Below are 14,739 nucleotides of genomic sequence, written 5' to 3' on the forward strand. Positions count from 1 at the left end.
AACCCCTTCTTAAGCTACCAGCTTCCTCCATGTATAGCAAAATTTGTAACTTGTATTTAAAATAACCAATTCCCTGAGAATGCTAGATCTTTGCTTATTTTCTATGCCTAAATTAAAATGTCTTAAGCAGAGGTTAACAGCAAAGTCTGCATACTTTTGCTTGCTGTCAATTCAGAAACCAAAATTCATCTTGCAATAAAATGTACTTACATTTTCCAATCCATCCAGCTCCCACCTGTTAAGAAGAAGAAAAATCATCCACTTACCATATAACTACGCAAACTTTTCATGAGGCAAGAAAACAAAAGTATACTTCAGAACAAAATCAACATAATAAAAATTTCTGAACTGCCACTAACTGAATGTTAATAATGGAATATAAGCAACAAAATTTTAAGAACATGACAACATCTTCCATCCAATTTATGAGCTAGCAATATGACAAAAGTACCTGTGTGTTTCATAAATAATTCACCCTTCCTGCAAGTTGATTTCTGTGTTTGAATGATTTATAAAAACACAAATTTCCTTTTGAAGTTGTTGCTTTGGTATGTTTTCAAACATATAAGGTTACAATAAGAATTGTAGCGATCAATCAGTATATCTGAGCTCACACCAGAATTTGATAACTTTGCTGTTATCTGACTTACCTGTCATAAACAGCACCACAAGGTGAATGTTTCTATCTGTGCTTTGAGTATGTGTTTTTTCCCATGTTAATTCAGTTTCAGCAAAAAAAGGTTAAGACTGCAGAGGCTAAAGCAAATATCAGTTTGCAGCTGGGACAGAGAAAGAGATGGGTGGCAGGAAGGAGCAGAAAAAAGAAAGAATGAAAAATTACCTCAAACAGACTGCCATTCTCCATACAGCTCTCGTGACAAAGCCAAAGAACTAATGGAGCAACATACTCTGGTTTGAAAGCATCGATCAGATCTGGAATAAATTTGAGGGGGAAAATCATAAATTAGAAATACAATATGTTTTCATCAAACCTTGCTATATTTCCATCTTGCTGGCAACCTCAAACAAGGGCAAGCCAGACAGACAAAAGCCTCACGGAGACTTATCTGAGCAATTTCCCTTTCTATTTGTTATGGAGTTATAAATAAGAGAATGTGAAAAGAATTGCAGCTGCTGATCTGAGAAACATCACGTTTGTAAATGTCAAGGTTTCTAAGGGATATATTGGGAATTATAAGCCCCGCTAAATTTATGTATCAATCGATTTCTTTGGATTTACATGGTTATGTGGCATGGAAGAAAATCTTAAAATGGAGAAATTGTCATGGACCAAAATTTGTTGTCTAGGCAGCTCTTAGCATGCATTCTACCCACTTTCTGAAAAGCATAATCGAATTTGTTTAGCTTCTTTTTTCAGCTTACAGAATACTTTTCTTTCAAAAGTAATAGATATGTAACTGTAGCTGAGCTAAAGGTCAGCTAGCGTTTTCAAATACACTCTCAGAGATAAGAGCTGGAAAAGTTTGGCATTACCCACACTTCCTTAACAGCAAAGGTGAAGTAACGGAAGTTTATTTTTCAAAGTTCTACAAAGGTAACAGGAGACAGAACTCCATTTAATATGATTATTTTTAAGTACATAACAAAAGCTGTAAGGTTTTCTAAAGTACCGCATTTCATGCCACACACCATTTAGTGTCAGAAGTTAACACTAAGTGCCATCACTAATGCTATTAATCCATTATTAAATACAGAATTAGGTGGTAATTTTTTTTTTTTTTAAAAAAGGAAAAAGATGCAAACTTTTGTACAACTCTAGCAAGAACAAAACTAAATAGACTAAGTTGAACATACACAACTGTTGTAATACTACAGCATAGCTGCTTGCAGACATTTAAGAATGGATGACAGGGAAGTACTAACTAAGCTTCCAAGGATAATTTTACAAGACATATGAAAATATTTTTGAAGCACTGGAGTCTAAACCTCTCAAGAGCATTCGAAAAACAGGATAGGGAGAGAGGGAACCAGGTATGGATTAAGCAATCAGAGCTGCAGTCATCTTATGGGACCTAATCTCATTCATCTTAAAATGACTGAGAAAGAAAATTAGGAGACAGTTTTATCACTTTACGTAAAAAGTCTTTGGGGAATTCCGGCTAGCGAACACCTCTTTAAACTTCAAGAGCTCTGGGCTGTAAGCTCACATATGTGACGCTTAGGTAAGTGCAATAAATCCATGGCACTGACAACCTATAGAGACACCAGATTTTCTGATCACTTGGACTATTTAGACCTAAAGCAGGATTCTTTACATAGGACTTAACTAGTTAAACAAAACCATGTATTCAACCTAAGTATAACTATACAAAATATATTACTCTTTGCTATACTCTATGTCAGTCTGAAAAATGTAATGATTCTGCTAGCTTTGAACTTTCCCTGTCACTAGGCAAAAGAAGTAGGGCTGGGGGATGAAATAAGCTGACTAGAAGACTTTCTGAAAGCAATTTCTTTTTACAGAGTTTTCTTGCTTTGACTGCTTTTTGTTTCTCTGGTCATTTGCCAAAAAAATTAGTCACTCTATCCTAAATTTATACTTTACACACAGCTGAATCTTGTAACACACTAGTCAGTATACACATACAGTGACTTCTTAGTGCAACGCTCTATTAAAACTTGTTCAAGTACTCAAAGATTATTAGCTGTGCAATACAGAAAAACATACTAGGTAACTCTGCTCATTATTGCATGCTGCTGATCACGAAACAAAGGAGCACACACACAACATGTTGTGTAAAAATGGTATTTGTAAATCAGACAATACTGGAAGTTCAGACCCCCTATGCACATACATCATTCTACATCTAACAAAACAAACAAGCCTTTTCACTACATCAGGGAGGATCTTGGAAGAGACTGTAATTAAAAAGCCTTGCTACATGAAATTGCGTTTGCAAATTACAAAAATTGCTTCATATCCTATAGCAGAAGATAAGGATTCCTTACAACAACCGGTCAGTTGACAGTCCAAAGACCAAAAGACAGTAGAATAATGAATTAGCAGTTTCTCAAGTGCAAAAGATTTGCATTTTCTAATAAGAAACTTAGCTGTTCTTCAATCCACTGAAAAAATGTCTGCACACATACACCTTAAATAATTCACCTTGTGGCATGACAGTCTGGGTCAGTCTGGATCCAGCAGTAGGAGCAATGGTGTTGCAGTGGATGTTGTACTTCCGGCCTTCAATTGCAATTGTGTTCGAAAGACCCAAAAGGCCAAGTTTTGCAGCACTGTAGTTGGCCTGACCAAAGTTTCCATAAATTCCAGCAGCTGAGGAAGTCATAATTATCCTTAAGGGAAAAGAAAGAGAAGTTACATGACTTCAAGTTGTTTAATTCTTCACAACAGTACTTTCCAGCTTTGGCATTATATTTTCTGTATTCTACCAAAGTGTGGAAGTAGGAATCAAAGCACTTTTTTTGGTAACAATCAGATGTCCTTTCAGTGTCTGACTGATACAAAACACTGGACAAATCCTTAGGAGTTGTCATAGCAGAAAAAAGCATGTGCCTTTCTGAGTTATACCGTGAAACAAGAATATACACTTGTGACAAAATTATGGCATAGAAGAACGTATTTTCTTTTCCTGCTCTAACTGCACTTCAAATGGCGATATTAATAACAAATGACTTCAGCAGTCAGAAAAACTAACTTTACTGAAAATGACTTCACCTTTTTATCTACCTTGTAACATACGAAAAAGCATTCTTACTGAATTCACAGAAAACTTCAAAGAATCCTAATGTGCATTAAATAAGCAAAAGAAGTTCACCAAGTCTTGCCCTTTGCTGTTCGCTAACATTATGGTTGTGGAGATGACTGAACTGTTCACAAGACAGATCTAAAGTCACTGACATTTATAGCTGTTCTGAGGCAAGATAACACTGTGCTGCATGTCTTCTCATAAAACAGAACCCAAAAGAAAAAAGAGTGTCTACACCTTCACATTTAAAAGAAACCTTATCAGAATCACTTCGAGTCTACTACAAGCCCATTGTATATCTAGGACCAAAATCTATTTCATCTTTTATTTTCACTTGCCTCACTGGCAACAACCCACTGTTCTTAATCTAATAAAGAGATATGTCTCAAGTGCTGGCTCATTATCACGAAGACAAAAAAAGTTACAAAATCTATACCAAACAGGCATTTTGCAGATGGCACACATCTATACATAAACCGCAGAAGTACAAAGTACCACTGTTACCTGAGCAAATACCTAAAAGGAGCCCAGAGAAGCATATCCTAAATGGTTGCAACTCCTAGACTTTCCCCATGTATTCTGCATGCTGATCTCTTCCCTCACCATTCTACTTTAGTTCCCTGGAATGAGAACGAACGCTAGTTTGGTCACAGAATGATAAAGAAATTAATATAGCTTTCGGCATGTGGGCACTGCCGTTAAGATTAACATAATCCCATCACTGTTTTGATAAATGCAACAAAAACAGAAAAAATAAAGATCTGAAGTCACTGCACCCTTTCAACTAACATACAGAAACAAACTTAGCACGTACAGTCAAAGAATCATAAAGGTTGGAACAGACCTCAAAGATCAGCTGGTCCAACCATCCCCCTACCACCAATATCACCCACTAAACCATGTCCCTAGGCACCACATGCAACTTTTCCTTGAACACCCCCAGGGACAGTGACTCCACTGCCTCCCTGAGCAGCCCGTCCCAGTGCCTGACTGCTCTTTCTAAGAAGAAATGTCTCATTTCCAACCTAAACCTCCCCAGAACAACTTGAGGCCATTCCCTCTAGTCCTATCATTAGTTACCCGTGAGAAGAGGCCGACCCCCAGCTCCCCACACCTTCCTTTCAGGCAGTTGCAGAGAGCAATGAGGTCTCCCCTGAGCCTCCTCTTCTCCAGACTAAACAACCCCAGTTCCTCAGCCACTCCCCATAGGACTTGTGCTCCAGGTCCTTCACCATCTTTGTAGCCCTTCTCTGGACACGTTCCAGGGCCTTCATGTCCTTTTGGGCCATGTGAAGGGCCCAAAACTGAACACAGGACTCGAGGTGCAGCCTCACCAGAGCAGAGCAGAGTACAGAGGGACAATCACCTCCCTGGTGCTGCTGGCTGCACTGTTCCTGATACAAGCCAGGATGCCATCGGCCTTTTTGGCCACTTGGGCAAGCATCGACCAACACTCCCAGGTCCCTTTTCTCTTCACAGCTTTTGAGCCACTCTGCCCCAAGCCTGTACCGCTGGTTGGGGTTGTTGTGCCCCAAGTGCAGGACCTGGCACTTAGCAGTGTTGAACCTCATCCCATTGGCCTCTGCCAACTGACCCAACCTGTCCAGGTCCCTCTGCAAGGCCTTACTACCCTGCGGCAGATCAACACGTCCCCCCACCTTGGTGTTGTCTGCAAACTTACTAAGGGTACGCTCAATTCCCCCATCCAAGTCATCAACAAAGACGTTAACAAGGATGGGCCCCAACACTGACCCCTGGGGAACACCACTGGTGACTGGTCACCAGCTGGATTCCATTCTGTTCACCACCACTCTCTGGGCCTGGCAACATGCCACGACTTCTACGTCAAATACCTTTGCCCAAAAGGAAATAAAAAAAAAACAAGCCCTTAAGACCCACAAGCAGAAGTGTATGCACCTGTCATCTGTATAAAGAGCAGGAGAAGAACCTCTCAGACTTGCAGTAACAGGCATTTAAGACACATTTCTAGTGAGTAATAATGAAATGAAGTGTTATTTTTATAACCCTACAGCTCCTGACTGGGATATCACCATCTATGTGGACATAACCTGCAAAAGTGGATGGGGCAGGAGGACAGAACTGAAAGTGCTTACACATGTGACTGATTTTTGTTCAACCCCAGTGACCCTGAAAGAAAAGGATGCAAAACTCCTTTTTTAACATAAAGACATGCATCAGACTGCTACGTCTTACTGAAAAAAAAAAAAAAAAAAAAAAAGACACTTAAATTTTTACCTGCCAAACTTCTGATTTTTCATATGATTCCATGCAGCTCGGGTGACAAGGAAGGATCCCCTCAAATGAATTCTATGAATTATATCTAGGAACAAGTTAATTGTAATTTAATATACCCAGGATTTTGTCTGCACATTTGAAATACAACATTTGTTTCTTCTTGACAAAAAACACACTCTCTTCACATTCTGAAACTGTGACTAGAAAGGCTAGTTTTGTTTTCTTTTTTAAAGACCATTTTGAAGTGTTTGTCTGAACACACACTGACCACACCTTCCTCCTCTTGGGATGGAGATCTGTATAGAATTTACAAGCATCCAAAATTCCTGCCCTTGAACAGAGTCACGAAAGGCCTACAAAAGCTACGCCATTTTTAAAGAAGACTACTCTACTAGTTTAGTAGTGCGGACCTACCAACTCACTGGAGGTTGCCCGTGCTCTCTTCTGTCTCTTGGCACGTGAGTTTTCTTTCCTCTGTTTTTAGTTCTGGGTCTTTCAACCCTGTTTAGCATTCAGTCAGTGCTGGTGCTAGGAATGCATTCTGTTCACAAAAACTGTACTGTGTTTCTCACATGGCTCTTTTTTCTATTTCACTCAGCAACTAGAAGGGCAACTAGGGCCTTTCTTTCCCTTGAGAAACTCACCCACCTACCATGCATTGCAGCACAGATCTGGTTTGCAAGCTGAACACAAGACAAGTGAACACAAGCATGTTATAACTAATCTCTCAAGGCAAAAATAATTCTCTGATCTGGCAGAGACAGCCTTCCCACTCTTTTCTTGCCTGAACAAACATGTACCTTCCATGTTTCACACATTAAGTTAATTTCACAGTTTATCAACTCACCCCAATCTTCATCACTTATCCGAACAAAAGACCGGTCTCTTAGAATCCTAAAAAACATAATCAGGAGAACCAAAATGGAAGACGAAATAGTGTTTACACAAAAGTAACATCCCACAATCATACAGGAAGATATTTTCATGTTTACTTACCCAGCATTGTTTATAACAATATCTGAAAAGAGGGAAAAAAAGAAAAAGAAAACTTAGTGAATATGCTGACAAAATACAAGGTTACTTCCATTTTTCTCGCAGCTCTATAAAATACATATAGACAAGCATAACACTGCACTCATGCATTATTTTACTATTCTATACTATAGCTCCTTGTTCTCCTTGTTCTGTTTAGGCAAACTTTACCACTGCACAACAATCAAGACTAAATGCCTAGGTACAGGCAAGTCTCAGCTTACTGACAGAAAAAAGCCAGATAAAGAAGTCGAGAAGTGATGGCTACCTAGGAACACAATACTTGCAGGATGCAGCCATCCTGCTCTGTTTTGCACGTTGCTTTGTATTTCACTGCACTCCAAATTACGCAGTTTGTGCCACCATCTTTGTTGAAGTTAATCTCAAAAGTTGGAAGCATTAGAGTTGTACAGACACTAAAAAAATCTGAACCATAACCTTTTATCGCATTTTTAATTTGAATCTTCTTGGCTTTTATCACATATAATATTAGCCATTTAAGCATAAAAAACTACATAAATTTCACAGTTAAGTAGTGGTAATCATATGCAAAAGAGAAACTTCACTTGGTGGATGAAATAGCTCAGGCATGGCTGTTTGTTGGTGGTGTTTTTTTCCTTTTTTGTGTTAGAGCATTTTGATTTTCACATACGCAAAGAGCTTCCCAAACATGTCAGAGCCTATCTGATTCTCCTGCTCAATTATTTATCTTAATTTTATGTAATTAATAATAATTGATGAGCTCTGTGCTTTGATACAGAAATTGTTAAACATTACTTCAGTATCAAAATTCTGCAGGGCAGAATTTTATATTAAGCTTTAAAATTTGCTAAAAAGTAACAGGAGAGAAAAGTTGCCTACTCAGATTTAAAGCAGGAAGTCCCTGCAATCTAATGAAATCAAGTGCTTGTAAGTGCAGACCAACTGCTATGATGCTATACTTCATACACTTGTTAACTACACTGTTTATAATGCTGCTGCACTTGCAAACAAGTTGTAAGAATTAAGCAACTGTACCTATCCTCCCAAAAGCCTCAAGTGCTGACTTCACAAGCTTTTCACCATCTTCCACTGAATCTATAAGAAAAAAGCATAAATTTAAGTAAATCCAACATTAAACGTCAAGGACATTAATAGGTAATTCCACACAGCTAAGAAAACATATCGTGTACAACCCCAACATAAAATAAATTTAGTCACCAAATGCATATGGCCTAAAGCAAACTCCATTCAGTAAGTCTAAATGCTGCAATGTTTGGCACTGCAAGAAAAACAAGAAGCCAAACAAGTAAGAACAGTCCATTTGCATTTTGCCTCTGGTAACTGCAGCTGGACACTTCTTCAGTAATCCAATACCGAGAAAGTGTATGAAAGAAAAGGTTATTAATAGAAGATTATGAATTAGGAAACCCTTTATGAACTTGCTTTTAGCATCTCTGCCTCCTTGCTCCAACTTACCATTCACCTATTTAGTCTACATGATATTGGCAAGCTAGCAGTAGTCCTTTATTAAGCAGTGTTAGCTTTTCGTTTAAGATGCCCACTATAGCTAAAGATAAAGCATTAAAGTAGTCTGGAAGAATAACATACCATAATTGGGTACTGCTTTCCCTCCTTTTGCTCTGATTTCATTGACAACTTTGTCGGCAGCTGAGGAGCTCTTGCCATATCCCTTGAAGTCACCTCCAAGATCATTCACTGTGCATCACAAAGAAATATTTTTTTAATCGTTAATCTTTCTTGTCTCTGATTATCTCATTATCACACTAGAAGTTTTAAGAAGTATGCATAAAATCTGGAGCATCTGGATCCTGCTGAAAAATTCAGACAATTAGAGAAGAACAGTAGGTCATGTTATTGTTTGTTTTTTGTTTTTTGTTTTTTTAAAGTAGCATGATATACACTATTATTTAAAAAAAATAACGTGAAACAACTTTTGATTTTTCTCCCCACCATGCACATGGTTTATTTTCCTTGCCCAAGCTACCCCTCTAACTGTGTCACTGTATTTTAGAGATTGAGATATCGTACTAATTATAGGTGATTAATTCCAGTCTCTCGTCAAACTGCCAAAGCTACTGCATGAACTGTAAACAGGACTGGGAAGACTTTCTGCCTGCTTAATAGAGTAGCCAGTGTTACAGGTAAACTTCACTATAGAACAGATCAAGAGATCTGAACAAAGGGAGAAGAGCTCCCCTGGAACTTCAGATCCTGATCTTTTAGGGAAAAGAGGGCCACCTGACACAGAGAGCTGCTTTGTTTGCAGACTGCTCTACATAATGGGGCACAGACGTCATTAACAGCAGCTGCACTGTACCAACACCATAGATAGCTGCATTTACATGTCACAAAAGTTCACAGAATTAATTAGGGAAAGAAAAAAAAAAAAAAACATGCACATTACATTTGGTCAAAGAACTTCAAAAAAAAAAAACAGATTATTTCAACAGGTTTAATAAGAATTTTTAAGAAAACCTGAAATTAATATGGATTGACATGACTGTCTTTTGCTACGGTGAACTCCAGCTTCATACCTTCCAAGTCCTGAAGCACCAGGCTATAGTGAAATTCAATTCTTGTGAGTCTGCTGTATCATCACAAAATACATGTTGTGCTTTGTTTTTTCTCCTTAATTCTGCATATAAAGAGGAACATGGCTTGCAGAACACGTGACAAAATCTTTCCCTATTACTCAAACCAAAAAGGTCTTATCTAGAATCCTGTATTAAGTTTTGTGTACAGTACTTCAGGCAAGATGTGGAAACACTGGAGAAAATCCAAGTGAGTGAAAGAGTCTTCCAAAGCCCAGGAGAAGTCAGCTATGGAAAGAATTTAAAAAAAAAAAGAAAAAAAAAAAGTGCAATACTTGAAGCCAAAAGAAAGAATACAGAACATGCTAACAGCTAACATTGTCATGTACATTACAGAACCGATGCAAAAGAGAAAGGAAATAAAACCTCCAAGCTAAATAGATCATCTCAAATGCATGCAGTCTGAATCATGAGAACAGAATAAAAAGAAATAAATACAAGCACATAAAGGAAATAGAGGAATAGCAAGGCACTCCTCTATGAGCTGAAGAGGTGCAATTTCCCGAGGGAGACAAGAAGTTTCCCTTACAGACAGTCAATTCTTATCTTACTGATTTAAGTATTATGCAATAGGGCCATGAGGGAAAGGGCCATATGAGTATAGCCAGGCAATGTAATACGAATGATCTCTCAGATCATTCTGGAAAGTCAGAACAGTATTAACTGCACAGAAACAATATAATTAAACATTTTGGCTACTTTAGTGACCTAATGCTTGTCAGATAAGAACTAGAGATGAAGTGCTCATATTCCCAGTAAATAAGGTACATATCAAAAGTAGAAATTACCAAAAAAAAAAAAAAATTTAAGTTGTCTACAGAAAGACTTCTCATTTTTAATCAAGAAAGGAAAATTAATATTTTTTATGAAAATTTATTGTAAATTTATTGTAAATTGAGATTGGGATGTTTATCTGAAAGCTGCAGAAATCAGCAAGTTCTTGCCCATACTCAAGAAAGTCTGCTTAAGCTTTTAATCTTGAACTCAGCAACAACACCTGAACAAATTCCCCTCACAGGCAGTGAGATGGCACTGGCTCACTTCTGGAGAGTGCCCAAGTACATAGCTTAACCTTCAGAATTGTGACACAGCACTTTGCAGAACTAAAGAAAGCTGAAGCAAATAACTAAGAAACCATTAGAAATCCTCAACTGAGAGCTATATAGTACTGTAGTTGATGGCCCTTGTGCGATGCTTTGCAAAAAAGAAACAGTGCAGTGTACTTTCACGGTATTTTGTTTTCTGGGGGGTAACTAATACTGCACTACCTTCTGACATATTTACTCTCCTGGGAGAAGGCAGCAGAAGACACACATTCACATTTCTGAATGGTCATATTAAAAGGTTATGAACAGTACTCACCTGAAATTATACCCTTTGTCTACAACTCACAGTAAAGACTGGTATATATGGATGAAATACAAGTCAGGGCGATTATCTGACTCAAACTTTTTTCAACAATAGTAAGCTCTTGGACAATCTCAGGTAACTTATTTCATAATAAAGCATTGAAGCAAAATTTAAATTGCATCAGATAAGACAGAAAATTATTGTATAACAAAGGTTACTGTTAGAAAGGGCACAGATTATGAAAAGGTAAAGGTTAGTATCTCGATCAAGTTAGTTAAGATAAAACTTACCAACCACTGAAGCTCCTCTTTCAGCAAAAGCGAGTGCATAAGCTCTGCCCAAACCTAGTTTAAAAATAATTATAAAAAAAAAAAGTTTAAAAAGAGTTAAATTTTGGAAACAAAATAAAATGCATGAAGAAAGATGCACCAAATCAACAGAAAAATCCTGCAGGTTTTAAGTAAAATTCCATTTCCCCCTGGAGTTAAAGTTGCACAAAAGCAGATCAGCAGATAAATTCTTGACAGAACCTCCAGTCAAGAGAAAAAAAAAATTGCCCATGCTTACTTTTTGTTACTGCACTCAGAAGAACCATCAGGGAAAGCTACCTGCTGCTGTCTTTGCGACAGAAAAATATATTGGTAAAGCAGAAAATTTAATGTCTTGACACAGCTTTGCAGGAGGGGATGTTTCAAGTTAATTAATTACATTCAAAGTGAATAAGACACTTTCCTGGTTAAAGTTAGTCTTTAAGATTTGAAGAAGAAACTTACAAACCAACAAAAAAAAAAAAAAAAAAAAAAACAACTGTGACAGAAGATGTAGTGACAAAACTCCTCCAAGTATTTTGGTACAAAGGAATCACCTAGTACCACAGCTACCCAAACACACATATAGTTTACCTACTGTAACAGTAGAATGTAATTTTTACCTCACATACGCAAGCAAGACTTTTGCACCTTTATTCTGATTTACATTCTAGGTGTGTTAAACATTAGTTACTTGCAGTAACAAACCATTTACTCACACGGATATTATTCACTGAATCAGTCAAAAATCACTATTGAAATCCACGATGAAGATTTCAAACTAAGATTTGAATGATCAAAAGATGATAAAAAAAAAAAAAAAAAAAAAAAATCAGAAAAAGGTTTCTCATGTATTTCTCAATAGTAGCTATTTGTTCCTCCCCAACACATTCAATGCTATTTCTCAAAGGAAAAAAAAAAGAACATCAGAACTGTTTAGACTGTTTTGAAATACACTAAACTCACAACACCAATTCTGAACTTTCCTTAAGGCTCCTGTGAGCCTCTGCAAGGGATAGTAACACTTGAGGTGCGTGTACTGCTTGATATAAACATGGCCTCAAAAAACTTTTTTTTGAAAAGCCAAATGACTGAGGTTTACAGATCCAGGTAATGTGCCAGTGCTCTCAACTGGCAAAGCTCATCTCAAAATAAAACATATATAAATAAATATGTAGTGTGAATTGCAGAAACCATGACAGTGCTGCATTACAGGCAAGTACAATGTATTCTTCATAGGCGATTTGCCCGAAGTGAAAGCTATCGTATTTTTAGATGCCTGCGTATGCAAAAACAGGTCTCACTTTGAAACAAAGGGATCAGCAATACAAATAAATTCCCAGCTCTCATGTGTTCACTGACATTCAAAAAAAGTGTCAACAAGCAATGCTATTAGTGGTATATACTAACCACAATGTTGTAAACTAGATGGAAGCAAACTAATAACTAACATGAAGTTAACAGAGCTTCCCTTTATCTTGGCTTACATTTAATCACCTACTCATCAAAAAAAAAATTGCTGTGAAATAAGACATCCAACGACAGTTTTCTCTATCAACAAACCATTTTCGATCAGCCTAAAACTAGAAATACAAGGGTGTAAGGGTCACCATAGCCACGCTTATGACAAGCGATTTTTGCCCCATGTGCTGGTTTCTGGAAGTTTTGTTATTGACGCAGGTTTTTGTTTATTTGTTTCACTATTACCTAAGAAATTAACATCTACTTCAGTAACATTTGCTGTCTAGCAAGAAGCACATCAGTACAGGCCCGGGAAAAGCAGAAAAGCATCACACAAAAACCTGGCCTCAATGTCTCTTGAGGAGAAAGCGATAAGTATCGGCCAAGTGACACCCAAGTGACGTGAATCTGACCACTCAGTGCTTTCCACAAAATTCCTCATTCCTTATCCACAAGACATGTGGTGCACAGGGACGTGGTTTAGTGGGTGGTAGGGGGTGGCTGGACCAGATGATTTGGGAGGTCTTTCCCAACCCTAATGGTTCTCTATCAGTCTGGGGCCCAGAAACGAGTTCTTGGTGTGTGCGCGCAGCTCCACAAAGGCATAAAAAAAAAAAAAAAAGGGAGGAGTTCACTGTGGAAACACAGCATGCCCTCGGAGGGTCGTGAAAAACAACCAAAACTCCTCCAGCAGCTGAGAACCACCCCAAACTTCGCACTCCCAGATGGCCATCACGGAGCTGCCCGGGTCGAGGCGCGGCTCTCAGGGCAGCCGCACGCCCCCGAGCTCCCCTCCCGGCCCGGGAGCGGCCAGCGGGCCACCAACATCGGGACGGGACGGGACGGGACGGGACCGCAGCCCCCCGGGCAGCCCCGGCACCTGCCGCAGCCCCGCTCCCTTCCTCCCTGCCTCCCCGCCTCGGCTCAACGCGCTGCTAACGCCCGGAGCCGCTCGCACACAGCCGCGGCCGGGCCCTCGGCAGGGCCCCGGGAGCCCCCCGCTGCCACCAGCACCGCCGCCGCCGGGGCCGCCGCTCACCTCCTCCGGCGCCGGTGACCAGCACCACCCGGCCGTCAAACCGCAGCCCCGCCGCCATGGCGCTGCGCCGCCCGCACCCGCCGCCGGGACGGCCCCGCTGCGGGCAGGGCTCGGGGACGGGGATGGGGCCGGAGGGGGCGGTGTCGGAGGGGGCGGTGGAACGGGGCCGCCGCCGCCTTCTGGGAAATGTAGGCAACGGCGGGGGTGCTTCAGATCGAAAAATAAAGTGGAATAGATCACGGTTTTTTTATTCTCCCAGATTTACTCTCTGTGTGTGGGTGTGTGCCTCTTTGTCCTGGCACTAGGCGCCACTGGAAAGAGCCTGGCGCTGTCCTCTTTGCTCTATCCATTCAGGTATTTCACAGAATCACAGAATCACAGAATTTCTAGGTTGGAAGAGACCTCAAGATCATCGAGTCCAACCTCTGACCTAACACTAACAAGTCCTCCACTAAACCATGTCACTGAGCTCTACATCTAAACGTCTTTTAAAGACCTCCAGGGATGGTGACTCCACCACTTCCCTGGGCAGCAGGGAAGTGATCTAACACTTCCCTGTTAGACTGTTAGACAGCATGTCTAACAACCCTTTCGGTAAAGAAGTTCTTCCTAAGATCCAACCTAAAACTCTCCTGGCGCAGCTTTAGCCCATTCCTCCTCATCCTGTCACCAGGCATGTGGGAGGACAGACCAATGGACATCTCCCTTGGCCTTCTTCTTCTCCAAGCTGAACAGTCCTCGCTCTCCCAATCTTCCCTCACAGGTGATGCACTCCAGTCCCTCCATCATCTTTATAGCCCTTCATTGGACTCTGTCCCGTATGTCCATGTTCCTTACACTAAGGTGCCCAGAACTGGACCCATCGCTCCAACGGTGGCCACACCAGTGCTGCGTAGAGGGGAAGGATCACCTCCTTCCACCTGGTGGTAATGCTTAGCCTAATGAAGCCCAGGATACCATTAGCTTTCTTA

The 14,739-nt window shown here is 39.9% G+C and overlaps 1 protein-coding gene across 1 annotated transcript in view; it reads right to left on the bottom strand.

Annotated features, from left to right (window-relative positions):
- Positions 1-13,849, bottom strand: part of HSD17B4 (hydroxysteroid 17-beta dehydrogenase 4) — a 60,872-nt gene extending 47,023 nt beyond the window's left edge. The window contains exons 1-10 of the mRNA XM_032205977.1: positions 13,769-13,849; positions 11,251-11,304; positions 8,607-8,714; positions 8,034-8,093; positions 6,981-7,002; positions 6,832-6,878; positions 5,985-6,069; positions 3,128-3,315; positions 842-933; positions 211-235 (exon numbers count right to left, since the gene is read on the bottom strand). Of these exons, the coding sequence (XP_032061868.1) occupies positions 211-235; positions 842-933; positions 3,128-3,315; positions 5,985-6,069; positions 6,832-6,878; positions 6,981-7,002; positions 8,034-8,093; positions 8,607-8,714; positions 11,251-11,304; positions 13,769-13,826 (739 nt within the window). The 5' untranslated portion in view covers positions 13,827-13,849. The remainder of the gene's footprint in view (positions 1-210; positions 236-841; positions 934-3,127; positions 3,316-5,984; positions 6,070-6,831; positions 6,879-6,980; positions 7,003-8,033; positions 8,094-8,606; positions 8,715-11,250; positions 11,305-13,768) is intronic.
- Positions 13,850-14,739: the final 890 nt, after the last annotated feature.

Source organism: Aythya fuligula, chromosome Z (assembly GCF_009819795.1).
Source record: "Aythya fuligula isolate bAytFul2 chromosome Z, bAytFul2.pri, whole genome shotgun sequence".
Taxonomy (NCBI): Eukaryota; Metazoa; Chordata; class Aves; order Anseriformes; family Anatidae; genus Aythya; species Aythya fuligula.